The sequence below is a fragment of the Hippoglossus hippoglossus genome, chromosome 21 (assembly GCF_009819705.1).
Source record: "Hippoglossus hippoglossus isolate fHipHip1 chromosome 21, fHipHip1.pri, whole genome shotgun sequence".
NCBI lineage: Eukaryota > Metazoa > Chordata > Actinopteri > Pleuronectiformes > Pleuronectidae > Hippoglossus > Hippoglossus hippoglossus.
This window is the reverse complement of record NC_047171.1, coordinates 16,863,807-16,880,669: the sequence shown is the minus strand read 5'-3', so window position 1 is coordinate 16,880,669 and position 16,863 is coordinate 16,863,807. Positions and strand designations below refer to the sequence as shown.

Sequence of the window (16,863 nt, the reverse complement as noted above, 5' to 3'; positions counted from 1 at the left end):
TTTAACAATGAATAGGCTATAACACACAATGACCCAGTGAGGGGTGATGTAATAATATGAATGAGAACCATCAATATTTAATGTGTGTATTATGTTTTAATGTTGTTTTTTTATCTGCTCTGTTTTATTGCATTACTGAGTATGAACTGGCTTTTCTATGATCTACTATCTTTGCACTTGTATTTCCTTTTGTGAAGTACCTCTGGTGTTGGAGGGCGCTATAGAAATAAAGTGTATTATTATTATTATTATTATTATGTTGTTGTTCATGCGGTCAGTTGCAACACACATCTACATGGAAGCCCATTTCTAGCGCTTTGTTAAAAAAAATGTTGCAAATAACTTAGGATCTCAAAATAATGATTTACTGTCTAATATGTATGACTCACTATCTCTTTAGATTTACTACCTCAACATGTTCCACTTTGCATTCATCTTTTTTTGTATCACCTGTAGCACATATGAAATATAAGGCCACTAAACCCTATATGGATATGTTGTTTAGATGTAGTTGCGTATTGTGTCCACACGGTGCTGCTGCACGGCACATAGGTGAGAGTGTTACCTGCACAGTAGTGCTGCTCGAGATCCCTCCGTGGAAACGTGCAGTGAACTAACACAGGAACAACAGGTTTGAAAAATCCCATAAATAATCCCCAAACTTGATTATTTTCACATATAGAGACTAATGAGGTGTTCATTTATTAAAGTCCTGACTCTGAGCCCGAAATAAATTACTCAAATAACTTAGACAATAAGTGAAATTAACTATTTACAGTGTAAAGGTTAAAAATATTGAATGCTGTGATACATAGCAGTTCATTTCATCGTAAATAATTTATCAATGCTAAAACAAATGTTGCTGTGATGTATAGCAATCCAACTCAGGGTAAACAGCATATCCTAACTAAATGGTTGAGTTAGGAGAACATTTTAAAATAAGACTTAATGAGATCTCAAATTAGAACAGAATGATTTACTGCTCTGCACTATCTGCATTTTTTTTTTTGTGAACGAGAGAGTCTGAAGATTCTATTAACTAACAAACAAATGCAGAATACAATAGAACCTCTTTTGGTGGAGGTAATAAGTAACTAAGGTTTAGGCTATGAATCTAAAATCTGTGTTTTCTTGATCCCTGATGTGCCGCCTGGTTCACGTGCTACAATTCCCTCGGCTCTGTAAACACTCCCAAGTCCGTGCTCTTCATCATTTTCAAAACTATGAGTCCTCCTTTTAAGGTGCTGGTCCCTCTGGGTCTCAATGGTACTGTTGTCTACACTAACCCAAACTCAGCCATCCAGGCATCATATCTTTCCAGGTCGGCAGCAGAGAGCTTAGAGATCCTCTCGAGCGTGAGGTTGAAGTCTTCCATAGTCACAGGCATCTGCAGCTCGTCTTTCGACAATGCGACTATCTCCTCGAGGCTCAGGCCTCGGGTGCGACGTTGCATTGCCAACATGGATGCATCCCTGTTATACGTGGAAAGACAGGAGCAGAGAGGAGCAGTAGACAGACGACTGTTACTATACACACATGGAACAAGTTCACTCATTAAACCACTGTTATGACCAGCTCATTTTAGGCCACAACAATTAAGGGATGTCTACACAGATAGCTTGAATCAAAGCAACATTTTTTAATAAAATCAACAGAATAACAAAATGTATGAATGTCAAGTCAGTTGTCAGTGTGTGGTTGAGGTGTGGAATGAAGTGAAAGCCATGTGTATGTAGCTTGTGTTGTATGGTGGAGAGCAAAAGTACAAACAAGGAGCAGGAGCTTGGCGGTCCAGGGAGAGAGCGAGATCAGTCGAATGCAGCCTGGCCTTTATACTCGGCTTTGCAGGTGCAGTGAGTCAGCAATCAAGAGTAGGCGGAGCCTCGCAGTAACCAGGAAGTCAGGCAAAACAAATCAGCAAACCACCTTCAACAGAGAACACAGCCAGGAAAACACATACGGCCAGGGCCCTCACACCAGGTCACGTAGAATTTCTACTGTTTAGAATTCCACATTTGAAGAGTTTTTCTCCTGTCAAAGTGGATGGGTTTGCGCTGAGAGGCAGATTCTTTTTTAATGAAAAGAAGCTTCTCTGCATTATCAGCTGTGAGCCTGTTTCTGTTTTCATCGACAATATGTAGCACTGAGCTAAACAGCTTTTCCCTTTCCACACTACTGCATGGTGCCGAGAGGTATTTGCGTGACATGTGGGCGAGAGTGGGAAACCACACTTTATTAACCCCCCAGTACTGCAGTGGTTTGTCTTCCCGAGAAGTTGTGGCCTCTGCCAGGTATGTCTCTAACTGAATAGCAGCCCCCACTGGTGCACTGCTCAGTGATGTTGATGCTTGCTCATCTGCTATCTCTTCAAACACACTGTCTAGACTGCTGCTGGCCTAGGCCTTTTGTAGCTTTCTGGCAGGTGGTTCCCCCCAGATCCTCCTGCTTGTCTGCCTGTCCTCCAGACACCTTCTGCAGCTCCAGCATCACCATCTCTTTGGCATCTGGGAATTCCCGACTGATGAGAGACAGTGGGCTAATGTGATGGCTGTGACTGAGTATTGTCTGTGAGTGCTTTGTAGTCTGGCTTATAGCTACAGACAGCCAGTCTGAGGCAGTCTGTGAGGTGTCTGTCAGTGAGCCGGCTCCTGTACTTTGACACACATGAGGCTGATGAACAAGAAAAGGCTTCATCTGCTCCCATGTGACTGAAAATCAACAGATCTGATCATACTCCAGTTACTCTGTGTTGTAATTTTCAGTGACAAACACTGTCGATACAATCACTTGCAAATAGGCAAACATGTTACTGCTTGTGGCAGTAGACCATGCCACAGGGCTCTCCCAGAGACAGACCATTCTGGTTTTAGCATGTTTTATTCTCTTCAAAACACACAGTAGAACAAACATAAATAAACTTTAACTTAAAGCGACTAGCTTTGCAGCTCAGTCCTTTCTACAGTCTCTCAGTCCTCCGTGCCTGAGAGCGTCTCAGCTAACAGCTCTCACCTGTGCTGATTGATCCTCTGTGGTGCAGGTGAAGGCGCTCTCCCAGCCCCCTCACCTCCACACCGCTGTTTAACTGGTAAATAGAAAGAGAGCCGCACGTGTCAAGTTTGAAAAAGAGCTAATACCAGCAGTGATTTACAGTTGTTAGGTTCATGAATTTGCAAATAATTCAATTAAACAGGATCTCTGATGCAAATCTCTCCTGTTGATTTCAGTCAGACGTCACTGTCGCTCTGATGTCTGACATTTCTGCATCCGCTTTGTGTTTGTGTTGCTATGATGATTATGTTTTCTTTTTTCATGTACTTGTAATCCCTACTGCCTCCGAATCCATACACTGTGGTTTATATTCCCAGCAGGATGGGGCGGACAGATTTATAACACAAAAAACGGATTAAGATGAGATTTACCAGAATCTCACCAGGAGCACAGCGCTCTATACTAAATGTCAGTTATAATGAAACTAATAGCTTCAGTCTTCCTGTGTGCCCGGAAAACAATCATGAAATTACATATTAAAAATTAAACATGTATTTTCTATAGTTGTCTAAATCCGATATCTGAAAATCTGCATCTATTTATACTGAGTAAAAAGTTAAATTATGCATGTATCAGAAAAAGTGGAGAGCACCGTTCTGCTGTAAAAGTGTTGATCAACACATGACAGGCCTGAGGGGAGGAGACCTCACATGATAAAGTAGAAATCAGGCTGTTACAGAAAAAATAAAGTGGTCATTTAGTCATGTAGATACTGTGAAGTATGGCGGCTGAGGAGGCCCACTGACGAAAGACGTTGTGAACGTATGACAGGATAAACGTTTGTGTTCATGTTTGTACGGGAAAAAAAACAGCTGCCTGTCATACCAGGTTCAAAATAATGCAGTTTTGTTTGAGAATAGTTTGGGAGTTGCACCAGACACCTAAGTTAGGAGATAGTTAGGGTGTGAGTAATTTCTTATGAACTGTTGTCATGGAAACCATTTGAAAGACAAGAGATTTATGATGAAAACAGGAACCGAACTCCTGTCAAAGACGTCATTCCTTTATATTTATCATGACACTGACCAGCACACTTACTGTTCCATTACTTGGACCAGAGGAAGAAACAACTAGAATTTTAAAATCATTTTTGTTGAGATTTAGGCTGAATCTTTGATGCTTAGACCTGCGTTTTCTATCACTGATGCTGGTGTATGTGTGATGGGGCCGTCCTCACCTCAGTAAATAAAACATAAACTAGAGCAGAAACAAGAGTAACTGCCCTGCAGTTGTTTGCCTCAAACAACCAGTCCTTTTAATTTTAGATCACTGAAGTCTAATGAATTCAACTTTGAGTCCAAGTGACAACTGGTCAAAATTTGAAGAAATTCCCAAAAGCAGACTTGAGATGTTCAAGAGGCCAAACACATGTTTTGTGAGGCAGCCATGACCTTGAAAATTAAGTTAATCCATGAGTCCAACTGAACATTTGTACCAAATTTGAAGAAATTCCCTCAAGGCGAAGATATTGTTTTCACAAGAATGGGACGGACAACACAAAAACATAATGCCTCCTGCCCCACTGGCTGTCGTCGGCACATGACAGATAAATGATTTTTGAATCGTTAATGTGTCAATACACGTGTTAGTCCATATGTCACTGCAGGCATTACTGTCTCCTGTTTAATTTAATCAGTCCATCGTATGTCTCTTTATATTGTTTACCTGTCCTGAACTGAATGATGATCCAGGCGACTACTTTTCAAACTAGTGATTGTGTGTTAACTTTACACACATTCTGTGCAGCTGTTGAAACAGGCTGCAGGAGTCACATTACTACGACTATGGTTGCTGTGTTACAAGCTTTCACTGCCACACAGCTGGGTGTTCAAATGTCAGCAGCTACCAGGGTTCAAAATTATAAGTTAGGTCTGAACACAGAACTATGTGAAATGATGAAACGCTTGCCTCTATTGATCTGTGATTTCTTAGTCATCAAGTATGTAAGAAAGCGCGTGTGTGTGTGTGTGTGCGTGTGTGTGACTGTTTAAATGTATTTTACCAGATGCCCCTTCCAAGCAAAATAAAAACCGCTCGCCATATGCAGCGTGTTAATTCTGACCCTGCAGCAAGAGCGGAGAACCTTGCTCGGAGAAGAGAAAGGTATGTTAAAACATTAAAAAAATTAAAACTACAAATAAAGCAGCATGAAGTACACATTGCTCTTATGTGTTTTTCATTACCTGGACAAAATGCATATTTTCATTAAAATGTTCATCCATCATTAGTCCAAAATAAGTTATTGATTTATGGCATGACACTACATATCTTTTTCAGCTACCAGAGAAATAAACAGCAGGGAAGGATTCCATATGCCAAGTCAAGTGAGTTGACAGAGAGAGAGAAAAAGAAACGGAGAGAGAAATGGAGGGCTGCATCCAGTGCTTACAGAGAAAGTAAAAATATGGCAAACGCTGTGTTAGACCTTACGCCGCCATCTATGGAGAACATTCCACCGGTTCTGGTTGATGGAGCACAAGAGCAGCCAGAAAATGCACACGCAACGTGCCCCACTTTCACACGTCAAGTTTAATGAAATGTTTGTTAACAATGTGTGCTGCACTTAAATGTTCTTGATGAGATTTTTATTTAAAAAAATATTTATGAAATGTTTGCGTTTATGAAGATTCTATTAAATTTTAATCAAATCTGGTTTAAATCAATTTTTTGTATGGAATTTATTTTTTATCGATCTCTTTAAACGATAGGTTTTCATATCATTTGGAGCGACCACTCATGTGGTTTGACCAATAATACCAAGACCTGTATTCAATTTAAAGTAAAATATAAAATTTCTGTGGCTTTCTGTGACATTTTTATAAATTTTATGTGCTACATTTAATAAGGGGACGGTGACATTATAGAACAAAAATATGAGATCATTATTTACAAAAAACTCAAAAGAAATGCAACTACTTTGTTTCAAATTACTTTATATTATTGAGAAATTGTAAAAAAAAAAATGTAAGCATATTAAGGTAATTAATTCATTTTAAGATAAATCACAGTCGCACCACATGAAATTTTTTAAGGCCACAGCCAATTCATCTAGATGAAAAAACAAAAAAATCAAATAATTTGACATTTTTATAGGATTTTATGTGTACACAACATTCCTAATGTTTGAACAATTATAATAGAAATTCTTATATTTGTATTTTAAAATTGGCCTGTTGAAAATCCTTATTCGTCATTGACCCATATATTCTTGCTGTTTGTATAACAGAGCACAACAATAATATCAGGGAGAAAAAAAACACATTTGAGGCGTAACCTAATATACTTTAGGTGTTTAAGCCCCCCCCATTTCTGTGTTGTTGTAATGATATAATAATATAATTCTAATATATTTATTCAAATGTATTCTTATGTGAGAAAATTGTCAACATATTTCCCATATGTTTAAGTTCTCATATCGATTAAAAATCTGTAAACAAGACTGAAACATGCAACGTTCCAAAGGAAAATCGTGCCACTTTTCAAATCACTTTTATTGATTTGCAGCTTTATATTGTTCCAATTCTTCGTGCTGCTGGTAAACATTTGCATTATTGAACACATGCAAAAAAGTACCAGTCAAATAAGGTTTAGTTCTGACATCATAAAGCTTGAAATTTGAGAGATAAACACGTAATAACAGCACCAAAACTCACAGTTTTAGAAATTGCATGTCACTAAAACATTTATAGAGAATGTTTACTTCACAGTTTATCTCACTGGTCCCTTTATGCACAGGGAAATCTGTTTTTCCCTTTACTTACTGTCTGCTTTGGATTCTGATAGTTGTAGTGCTACTAGACGGCTGATTGCATATAATTCATGTGCATAATAAAATGTACTCTGCGATGCTGTGAATGATTTCATGTACTCGTCATAACTCCAAATCGATTTGTGCATTCCATTGAAATGTTGATTCAATATTGTGCAAACTTAGATATACATTGTTACCCATACTGTCACAAGCTGTGCCTTACAGTAGGAAGGGGAAAGTGCAAAAATCATAAGAAGCTTCTGTCCTTTCAGAGGTCGACGTTTGGAAGCTCAACTCAACGCTGCGTTTCTCAGCATTATGATTGTTCCAGACGGCCGGGGTGACCTTCATAAAAATCCATATAAGATGGAGTTGACCTTAGCATTGACAAGCTGCTTCTTCCTGCTCTCTCTGGTTCCACAGATCACTCACACCGCTCTCCCGCAGCTGCTTCAGTCTCAGAGGTTTGTGACTCTTCAGCCTATAAGCGATCGTCAGAAAAATGGCATCGACGTGCTCCTTCTCAGCAGGGTCTTTGGCCGAGGTCTCAAACAACGGGAAGTTGTATCTGTCAGCGAGACACTGGGCGGCCGCCGTGGGGACCTCCCTGCAGTCCCTCAGATCACACTTGTTTCCCACCATGATGCGCGGCACCAGGGGCCCCACACAGTGTCGGCTGCATTCCTCAATCCACTCGGGGATGCTGTCGAAGGATGAGACGCTGGTCACGTCGTACACAAAGATGACGGCGTGGACGCTGCGGTAGTAGTGCTCCACCATGCTCTTCCTGAAACGCTCCTGACCTGCCGTGTCCCAGATCTGCAACTGGCAAAACAGAAACAAACAGTGATATAATATTCAAGTTATAACAGTCAAACAGCGGTGTTACTGTAGATTCTTCACATCATCGACCAACACTAAGGAAACACTGAAACCAACAATATCCCTCAATACTCTGACATCCCACCTCTCTCCGGTTTCTCCGCCCCAAGCCTATTTGTTCCTGCTGAAGATATTAATACTTAACACTTGGCCACAGATCTATATCCTCATAAAAAAGGCTTTAATACTACTGTAGTAATGAAGGTACATTTCACCCAGTGCAACAGTGCGATATGGTTTTCTTTTTCCAACAACAATGAAGGCCTATTTGGCGGGAATAGGACACACACACACAATTCGTAAATTAACTCAAACATATGAATAAACTTATCTTTTAATAAAGAAAAGCCGACAGAGATGCTCTCCGGCTTTTCTTTATCTGAAGTGATTAATTTATTGGTAGATGCAGGACAGGTCCCCCACCATCTCCATCCAGCTGCTGGTCAGACTCTCCTCCATGTTCACATATGGACCACGGCTCAAAGATGGTTGTGTTCATTCCACAGGAGAATAAAGTGTGTTTTGTGTGTTTGTGTGTTTCCTCTCGTCTTGATACTGTCTCCATACAGCTCCAGCACAGACTCTCCTCCATGTTCACATATGGACCACAGCTCAAAGATGGTTGTGTTCATTTAGCAGTAGAATGAAGTGTGTGTTTGTGTATTTCCTCTTACCTTGATACTCTCTCCAGTCAGCTCCAGGTTAAACTCCTCCATGTTTATATATGGACCACGGCTCAGAGGTGGTTGTGTTCATTCAGCAGGAGAAACAAGTGTGTTTTGTGAGTGACGGTGTGTGTTTGTGTGTTTCCTCTCGTCTTGATACTGTCCCCATACAGCTCCAGCACAGACTCTCCTCCATGTCCACATATGGACCACGGCTCAGAGAGATTAATCTATCAGGTGAATGAAATGTGTGAAGTGTGTGGCGGTGTGTGTTTGTGTTTGTGTGCGTTTCCTCTCACCTTGACACTCTCTCCATCCAGCTCCACCGACCTCTCTCGGAAATCGACCCCGATCGTCGCCTCGGGGTTTTTCAGGAAGGTGCCTCCGCAGAACCGGTACGTCAGACACGTCTTCCCCACGTTGGAGTCTCCGATCACGATGATCTTAAAGGTCCGAGCCTGTGTGGTGTCATGGTCGTGTTGTGCAGAAAGCTCCAGAGAATCGTTTCTGCTGAAAACGGTGTGAAATTCCTCCTCAGCTTTGTTGTCTTTTGCCATTTCTCCTCATCTCGCGGTCTGGTGGCTAACTGCGCTCAAATATCGCGAGGGTTGGAGAGACCGCAGATGGACGAGTGTTGTCTGCACCGTTATTCACATAGACTGTATTTAACGTTATTCAGCACTTTGCATACATTTCACTACATGTACCACTTATTCTGCTTCAATGGGAATGATTCAGCACAAAAATATTTAATTTGGCTGCTAAACCTCTTTTCCTCCTTTTAATGAATTAGTTTAATTAATGAGTTGGAAGGCAGTTTTATTTGTAAAGCACATTTCAACAATAAACATAAAATATAAAAGTCATCGTGACAAATAGTAAAAGAAACATAAGACTATACAAAAAAGAGGCATTCACAGATAAAAGAGTGAAAATAGTGTAAGAAATGTAATTATTTGGAAAGTTTGCAGCATTGATTTAAAAGAACTCACATTTCTGGGGAGCTTGTTCCACAAATGTTTAGTAACAGGTTCTTAAAACGATCTAGAAGTATGCCTGATAAAAGATGAGCTTAAATTATATTTAGTGTCATGCTGCATGCTCACCATAACTTGAACACACTAAGCAGTTGCTGTAAACCAAGCTACAAGTTGGAGCTCAAATTAATTGTTTAAGTCTAACTCACAATAAATTGACCTTCTTCCTGCTCACTTTCGGGTGGAAAAAGAAATGTAACTTAATATTTACGTCATGATTTTGCTACTACTTGTGTTGCTGATTATCTATTGTGTTTTTTTTCTACAAATTGATTTGACTATATATTTTAAAAATGTCAACATTTAACTAAACTAAACCATCCAGCAATGGAAGTAAAATATGTATTTAAAAATATACACACAGCTTTGAATTATTACCAATACGTTTTGTTAGGTTATTTTTCCATACTTACATAAATATTAAAATTACATTTTCAAATAGGTTTTTTCGCAAACTATGACATTGAGTGTGACCTTCATTTTCACCCTGCTGTTGCCATATAAATACTTTTATTTACTACAATGTTGAAAAATAAAATTAGATCACATTTGAATCTTGTGTTGTGTACCTGTGTGTTTTTACCTCATGTGCTTAAAAAACTAAAACACACTCGCATGTTCTTCTGCGTCAGACACAGATGTTTAATTGACAAACACTAAAACAGCTTTATTATCCAGACCACCTGTTACCACAGCCAACCAACCCTCCCTCCTCTTGCACGCTATCACTTCAACCTCCCATCACAGAGAACAAGAAGATCTACACTCATTTACCAGTTTATTAGGTACAACTAACTTTAACAGTCTCAAACCACAACACTCATAAATATGTTTCTGAGGTTTTAACTCAACTTAATCAACATTTTAGAGGCTGCACTGTCTCTAATATTCTGTCTACAACATTTATATCAATGAGGTTAGACAGATTAAAACACTTCAATGTGATTCAAGAAAGATTATAAACTGGTAAGTGAGTGTACGGGGCAGTTGTTGAGGCCAGTGGCTTTGCGACAGTTGGAAACATGCAGACGAAACTTCCTCACATAAAATAATTAATCAGGACTTAACAGTACAACTCAAAACACCTTGTGAGTTGATTTCTGATTGTAACATAAATGTTAAGTAAAAAACAAATCATAGATACAAAATCATACACATAATAAAATAGTTTAAAATAAATTCAATAAAATGCATAATTTGTCATCAACATCTTTCACAATTTCACAACATCTAAAAAAACAAGTCAATCATGGCATACAGGCTTTTGTTTAAAGCCAAAACCTGAGTGAGCATAGTACAATGGCTTCTACATTTCATACAGCAGTTTTCACTGTGTGCGACATCGGGATGTGCATCACCAACGTTACAAGAACTGCAAATTCTTAAGCCCTGTAAATGACCGTTAGTGTTTAGAGCCATGAACGTGAGCCACTTGAGCTGCCTAATGTTCCAAAAGTCACAGTCACGCTTTTACATCGATCATAAGCCGGACTGCTCCTGCATTCCAGCTAAGTATTATGTTAGTTGTCATGTTATTAGCATATTCCAGTCTAAATATAACACAGCACGAGCTGTCTTAAAGCATTAAAGGAGCCCTCCACTGGTTTAACACAAACATGTCCATTTACTTATCATGGGGAGTACTACTCTGTATGTGCAAACAGTTTGACATATTTAAAGTCTTTTGTAGCTCAGGACAAGCTGTCAAGTCAAAAATACTCCATCTTCTGCAGAGTGTTCAAAATGTGAAATACCAGCCACTCTGCTTGGTATTAACCAAGCACAAAGTATCTGATGAAAGACACAGTTAAGTTGCTTGTTTGCCATCAAATTCTTCACAAAAAAGCCACAAGGCTTCCTCGCTAAACTGAAAATGAACTCAGGAGCAAGACACGTCTTTGTTTTCTGGACGAACTTGCTGAGCATCACCTGTTGTTCCTTTTCCAAGGGAGTCTGTTAATGTTATGTTTTAATGTCATTTTGCTTCATAAATGAGTTATTATGAGTACCTCATATTTTCATCTTTCTCCTTTGGTTTTTTTGTCAGCAGGATTTCAAAAAAACTACAAAACGAATTTTCGCTAAACTTGATGGGCCCCAAAAAGAACAGAAAACAGATGTGTGGATGTGTGGATCCAGGTTTTATTTTTCTCTTTCTGTAACATTGCGAGACAGCATGTTTTTTGGGGGACATTTTGACCTATTTCCTGGGGAATAATTCATGGATCTTTGTGACGGTTTGACTGAATTTGAGGGGACTGTTAGGCCTTGGCAGAGGTGTGTGCTCTATTGCGTGCCATTCTAATGTTCTCCTTATCGTAACCCAAAAACTACTGGACCTCCTGGATTTCCGTGAACTTTTATGGAGGAGTGGACATGACCCAAGGAAGAACCCCATGCAATTTTGGAACAGATCAAGATAAACGGGCAGATCCGGGACTCTTTTTTTCACTGCCTTTAACAAGGCAAGATACTTTTCTTTTTTCATTTTCGTACATTTCAGAAAATGTTTAAATATCTGATGTGGGGCAGGTCCCCACATCAGATATTTAAACATGAGATCAGGTATCTCAATAACTGCAACAATGCGCTCTCCAAGCACCCTTCTACGATGGAAGTGTAATGCTACACATCTTACGAGCAGCCTCCATTCAACTGCCCTTATGCATGTGCTAAATAATTATGGTAGATCCTCTACTCTACTCTATAGAGGAGACTATTTTTAGACAGTTATGTATGTGACACTACTAGACGTCACGCTGTCCCTCCTGCTGGCAGATCATGGTACAAACTGAGGAACAAAGCCAATCGCTCTTGGCTCTTGTTCACACTGTGTGAAAAAGACTGAAAACAATGAATGAAACCATTCCTGCTTCTTTCCCCTGCCTCCTCCAGTGAATTAGTCAGGACCAAGATTTGTAAAAAAAAAAGATAGAAGCTTGTGCTTCTACTCTCAATGGCTGGTTTTAATACTGACTTTAAACTGGATCCGAGACTTACTCCACGAGACAGAACCCTGTAAATATCCTTTGAATCACAAATAAATTTTACTTTTCTTTGACACAGTGATGCATTTCGCTACCAGTTCTCGTCTGAGAATGAGCTTGAGCTACCAGAGTCAGAATCTGCATCTGTCAACCCATCAAAGTCCCAGTCAGCACTGGAGCCACTGTCGTCATCCTCCTCTGTAGAGAAGCTGTGAGCTGAGCCAAGGCACGCTGGGTACACGCGTGTCGAAACGCACACGGGCCCCAGCGTGGACACGTACACTGCCATGACGTTCTTCCAGGTGTCCCTGGCCGGGTCGTACTCGTGGATGAGGACCCTGTTTTTGTTGTGCTGTAGTAAAGTCTGAGTGAGGAGCAGCAGTTTGCTGTTGTGCTGGATCACCTGGTAGTTTAGAGCTCGACTGTCGATAGGAATGTCACCCAACCTCTTCCATTCCCCCCTGGTGGGGCTGTATGCTTTCACCACGGGGATGTCACACACGCAGATGATCTGGTCCTGAAACACGCAGGCCTTGTGAAGCTTGTCTCGTCTTAGTGACCCGCAGTGACGCCAGCGGTTCCTCTTGGGGTCATAGCAGAGCATCCTCCTTTTGTTTACCACGTAGAGGTGGTCGTTCAACGCCACCACCTGCATTTTACCCAGAGAGTGAGGCAGAGGGGCCACAAACGTCCACTGGTTCCTCTGGACGCTGTAACACTCGACCTCCTTCAGTCTGGTGTCCGTCACTGGGTTCCTTCCTCCCAAAAGGTACACGTGACCGTTGAGGTAGCCCATCCCGGAGTGTATCCTCCCCAGAGGTCTCTCTGCCAACTCCTGCCAGCTGTTGAGCACAGGGTTATACAGCCAGAAGTGTTTCGAAAGGTGGGAGGCAAGGTACAGGTTGTTTTCAGGTGTGGCACAGGCGATTAATGACTCCATGGTGGAGCGTTTGTAATCCTGACTGCTGAGGTCTTCCAAAGGGGGAGCCATGAAATACAGGTCCTCAGAGTACGGGTCACAGCACATGATGTTGTCGTTGGGCAGGCCGAAGAAGAGGATCATCTCTTTTGCGCTGACGCCTATTCTGTGTTTTGCCACCTCCTGTGCTTCAGACATGCCACAGCTGTCCTCTGTGGACCTGTTGAAAAAGCATGCGAGGTATTTCTCAATGACAGGCCTGGCCATGAGGCCCTCCATGTAAAGCTTGTCCTTTTCGGTGAACAGGTTCCAGCGAACACACTTCAGCGCCTGCAGAGCATCCTCCCTTCTCTGCGGGGCATTGGCCTCTACCCACTGCAGAGCTGCCGAACACACCTTTCTCTCACAGTCCACGTCCAAAGCATCCAAAGACAGCAAGTCCCTGAGCTGCAGCAGATCCAGCTCACACAGCTCCCCACCGCTGCACAGCTGGCTGAAGTTCCTGGCTATGAAAGCCCGTGCGCTCTCCTTCAGCTCAGTGTTGTCGTAGGTGTCTGCAAACTTCAGCAGCCCCACGCAGTTGGAGAGGTCCAGCCTCCGGGTCATGAAGCTGGAGCAGGCCCTCCGGATGTACTCCAGCTGGAGCATGTTGGCGGCCGCGTACAGCCGCTGGACGTTGCCCTCCGTGACGGTCACCCGGCCCGTGTAGCAGTACTCGATGATCACCGACATGCTCTCCGGGTCCACGCCGCGGATGAGCACTCGCTCCTGCCCGCTCTCGTTCAGGCCGCCGGTGAACATGCTCTTGAAGTAGGGGCTGGCGGCGGCGAGGACGTTGCGGCTGCACAGGAACACTCGGTCCGGGTCGCCCCCGGTCGAGCCTCCGCCGGGCTCCAGCGACTCCTCCTCACACTCGACGCCGATGGTGACGTCCCCGAGCAGGCGACAGTCGAAGAGCAGCTTGAGCTCGTTCACCAAGCCCCGGGCGTGATTCGCGTCCTCCAGCACCTCGGGTCCGCTGAAGCAGCTCAGAGACGAAGCCATGGCTGCGGCTTCACTGGGGGGTTCGGTGTTTACCTTCAAATGACATGATCCGAATAATGACACATGCTGCTCCCGGGTGGAAATCACACATCAGCGGCTGAAGGCTCCGCCGCGTCTCCGGACACTCTCCGGGCTCCACACGCTCATAATGTGTCTTTCAAACCAGAGACAGTCCGCCGGTTCGTTCCTGTGTAACCGCAGAGTCCGGTTTCTGTGAATATTTCTACTATACACTGTTGTTTTCTGTCCTCAGAGCAGAAGTCATCAAGACAGAAAATGTGTCAATAGATAAGGTTGCAACCACATTTTCCGGAAGAAAGAATTTCAAAATTAAAACTTAATTCCATTTTGTGTTGCACGCATTTGTATTGGTTTCGCTCCAATTCCAATAAAAACACATTTTAGTGGATTTTGAAGCCATTCTAATCGTTTGAAGTATTTCTATGAGTTATATTAGTCTGTTACTTTCAAAATGAAGAAAGTGTAGTCTTTTATTTTGAAAGGTATCCTCCCCAGGCTTCCGCTGTGGGTCACTGCTCGTTCACACAACCTTGCTAACAGGCTTCTGATTGGTCTGTTTAACTAGGTCAATTTAGGATTGGTTGTTGTTGATAAAATCATAAAATCAAACCCATTAAAGAGAAGAAGGAATTATCTTTAAATGGCTTCTGGTTGAAATAAGGGTGTATTTATTATTATTATTATTATTATTATTATTATTATTATTATTATTAGTAGTAGTAGTAGTAGTTCTCAAGTTTCAAGTTTCAAGTTTTATTTTTATTATGCAAGTAACGTAGGGTCAACAGTACAATGAAAGGTATAATATTATGACATATTCATATTTATTGTTGAGCCTATTGATAACAAAATACTAAGCCAAACTACTGTATTATATTGTATATATTGATGTATTAGTACTAACTCTCACCTAACTATATTACACCCACAGTATCATTTTTGCACTTTTTTTGTCACTTCAAATCAACATGTTTTAAGGGCTGTAACAAATGTTTCCTCTCTGGGAAACTACATAGTGTTTGTGCTAGGTGCTATTATTTTGAAGATTCAAGGTTTTGAGGACAAAGTGGCATAAATGGAATAATAGGAATTCAAGTCTTAGAAATTAGTTTTTCCTCATTATTGCAAAGCTTTAATTTCATACAACACAAGTCCTACACATCCCCTGACATTCAGACGTTTTATTTCAGATGAATGTGTCAAAGTCAGAAATATGCATCGCATCGTCACCCAAACTCAGGTCTATCTGCGGTTGAGCTCGTTGATCCTGTTCAGGGCGTCCTGGTTGTGGATGGTCTTGTGGACTGTGATGAGGAAGGGGAAGGCGGAGGGCAGCTCCACCCTGCGGCTCAGCTTCTGGTGGCCCCAGTGGAGACAGCGCAGCCTCTCAGCCAGGTCCTGTCTGCCTGCTTGCTCCAGACCATCCTGAAGCAACTTGGTCTTATTGGGCTTGTCCCATGACTTCTCATACCTGCATGGTGAATATAATGGGATGCATTTGTATCAGATTAAGGGAGGTCTGAAGAAAGTCCAAAAGTCAAAGACGACAAACGGACTAAACTTACCATAGGAAAACTCCTGAGTGTGTATATCTTTGAGAATTATACAGTTTCAAATTGGTTTAAAAATTAAAAATAAAATACAATGGGATATACAGTGTATCCTCTATAGCATAATGTTACTAATCTGCTGTTAATTCACTAACAAAACACCTGTATGCATCATATTTGAGTTTTATGTGAGTGTAATGACACTATCAACAGTATCTGCAGGCTGACAGTGAATAAATCTGACCACAGCAGAGTTAAATACATGCACACACACTGTACCAGCTCTCCAACATGGCCCTGGCCTGCACACTCTTCTCTGTTGACCTGGTGCGGAACCGGCTGATCTCAGATCTGTTGAAGCCAAGCTCAGACGCTAGAATGGTCCACTCAAAACCAAGCTGAGTGGAAATCTCCTGCAGCGTCTTCAGGTTAATCACAGCATCCTTAAAAAAATGACATGCAAAATCAATTGGTGAGGATTTAAAAACCTTTAAGAAAGGCGTCAAATGAAATATCTTTGCTGATTTAAGATACATGGAAGTGACAACGCAAACATATTACACTTACCTCCTGAGCTTTGTTAGGCATTATCTCAAATTCCTGAAGATCAACAGTGCTTTCTCAGTCCCTGTTTTCATAAATACAACTTAATTTAATTTTGTGAAAATTACTAAACATTTGTATGTGGTCATAAGCTCCATGATTCCCTTACCTTGTTATGTACATTAAAACGAGTGTGGTCTGAGAGTTACTGTGGAGATTCAACATCAACACACTGACCTGTTAAACATTAATCACTTTAGCCCCAGGGTCAAGATATTAACTGTCAGGTTAAACTGCCTCCACCTGCATCCAGGTAAACAAGTGTACTCTGTTAAAAGTGAACTAAATACGTGGAGGGAATATACCAGCTGTAGTTAGTATGGTTAGTACTTAATTATATATTACACATACACCTA

At 41.4% G+C, this 16,863-nt stretch overlaps 3 protein-coding genes across 6 annotated transcripts; all 3 read right to left on the bottom strand.

Annotated features, from left to right (window-relative positions):
* Positions 1–6,521: 6,521 nt before the first annotated feature.
* zgc:101559 (uncharacterized protein LOC492776 homolog) lies at positions 6,522–8,998 on the bottom strand. 2 transcript variants are annotated; one of them, XM_034574090.1, is made up of 2 exons: positions 8,646–8,998; positions 6,522–7,618 (listed from the first exon to the last, which is right to left on the bottom strand). In XM_034574090.1, the coding sequence occupies exons 1-2, from the start codon at positions 8,901–8,903 to the stop codon at positions 7,178–7,180; spliced, it is 699 nt and encodes a 232-aa protein (XP_034429981.1). In that variant the 5' UTR covers positions 8,904–8,998; the 3' UTR covers positions 6,522–7,177. The 2 variants fall into 2 exon arrangements, with proteins under 2 accessions (XP_034429981.1, XP_034429980.1); XM_034574089.1 differs by having other exon boundaries at positions 6,522–7,624; positions 8,646–8,955.
* Positions 8,999–11,955: 2,957 nt separating this feature from the next.
* On the bottom strand, positions 11,956–14,990 carry kbtbd7 (kelch repeat and BTB (POZ) domain containing 7). Its single transcript, XM_034574079.1, has one exon. The coding sequence runs from the start codon at positions 14,331–14,333 to the stop codon at positions 12,462–12,464; it is 1,872 nt and encodes a 623-aa protein (XP_034429970.1). The 5' UTR covers positions 14,334–14,990; the 3' UTR covers positions 11,956–12,461.
* A 406-nt stretch (positions 14,991–15,396) lies between these two features.
* wu:fc50b12 (uncharacterized protein LOC103911624 homolog) lies at positions 15,397–16,650 on the bottom strand. 3 transcript variants are annotated; one of them, XM_034574093.1, is made up of 5 exons: positions 16,617–16,650; positions 16,472–16,532; positions 16,184–16,347; positions 15,557–15,825; positions 15,397–15,525 (listed from the first exon to the last, which is right to left on the bottom strand). In XM_034574093.1, exons 2-4 carry the CDS (start codon positions 16,490–16,492, stop codon positions 15,597–15,599), a joined length of 414 nt encoding a protein of 137 aa, XP_034429984.1. In that variant the 5' UTR covers positions 16,493–16,532; positions 16,617–16,650; the 3' UTR covers positions 15,397–15,525; positions 15,557–15,596. The 3 variants fall into 3 exon arrangements, with proteins under 3 accessions (XP_034429984.1, XP_034429985.1, XP_034429983.1); XM_034574094.1 differs by lacking the exon at positions 16,617–16,650 and having other exon boundaries at positions 16,472–16,561; XM_034574092.1 differs by lacking the exon at positions 16,617–16,650 and having other exon boundaries at positions 16,184–16,574.
* Positions 16,651–16,863: the final 213 nt, after the last annotated feature.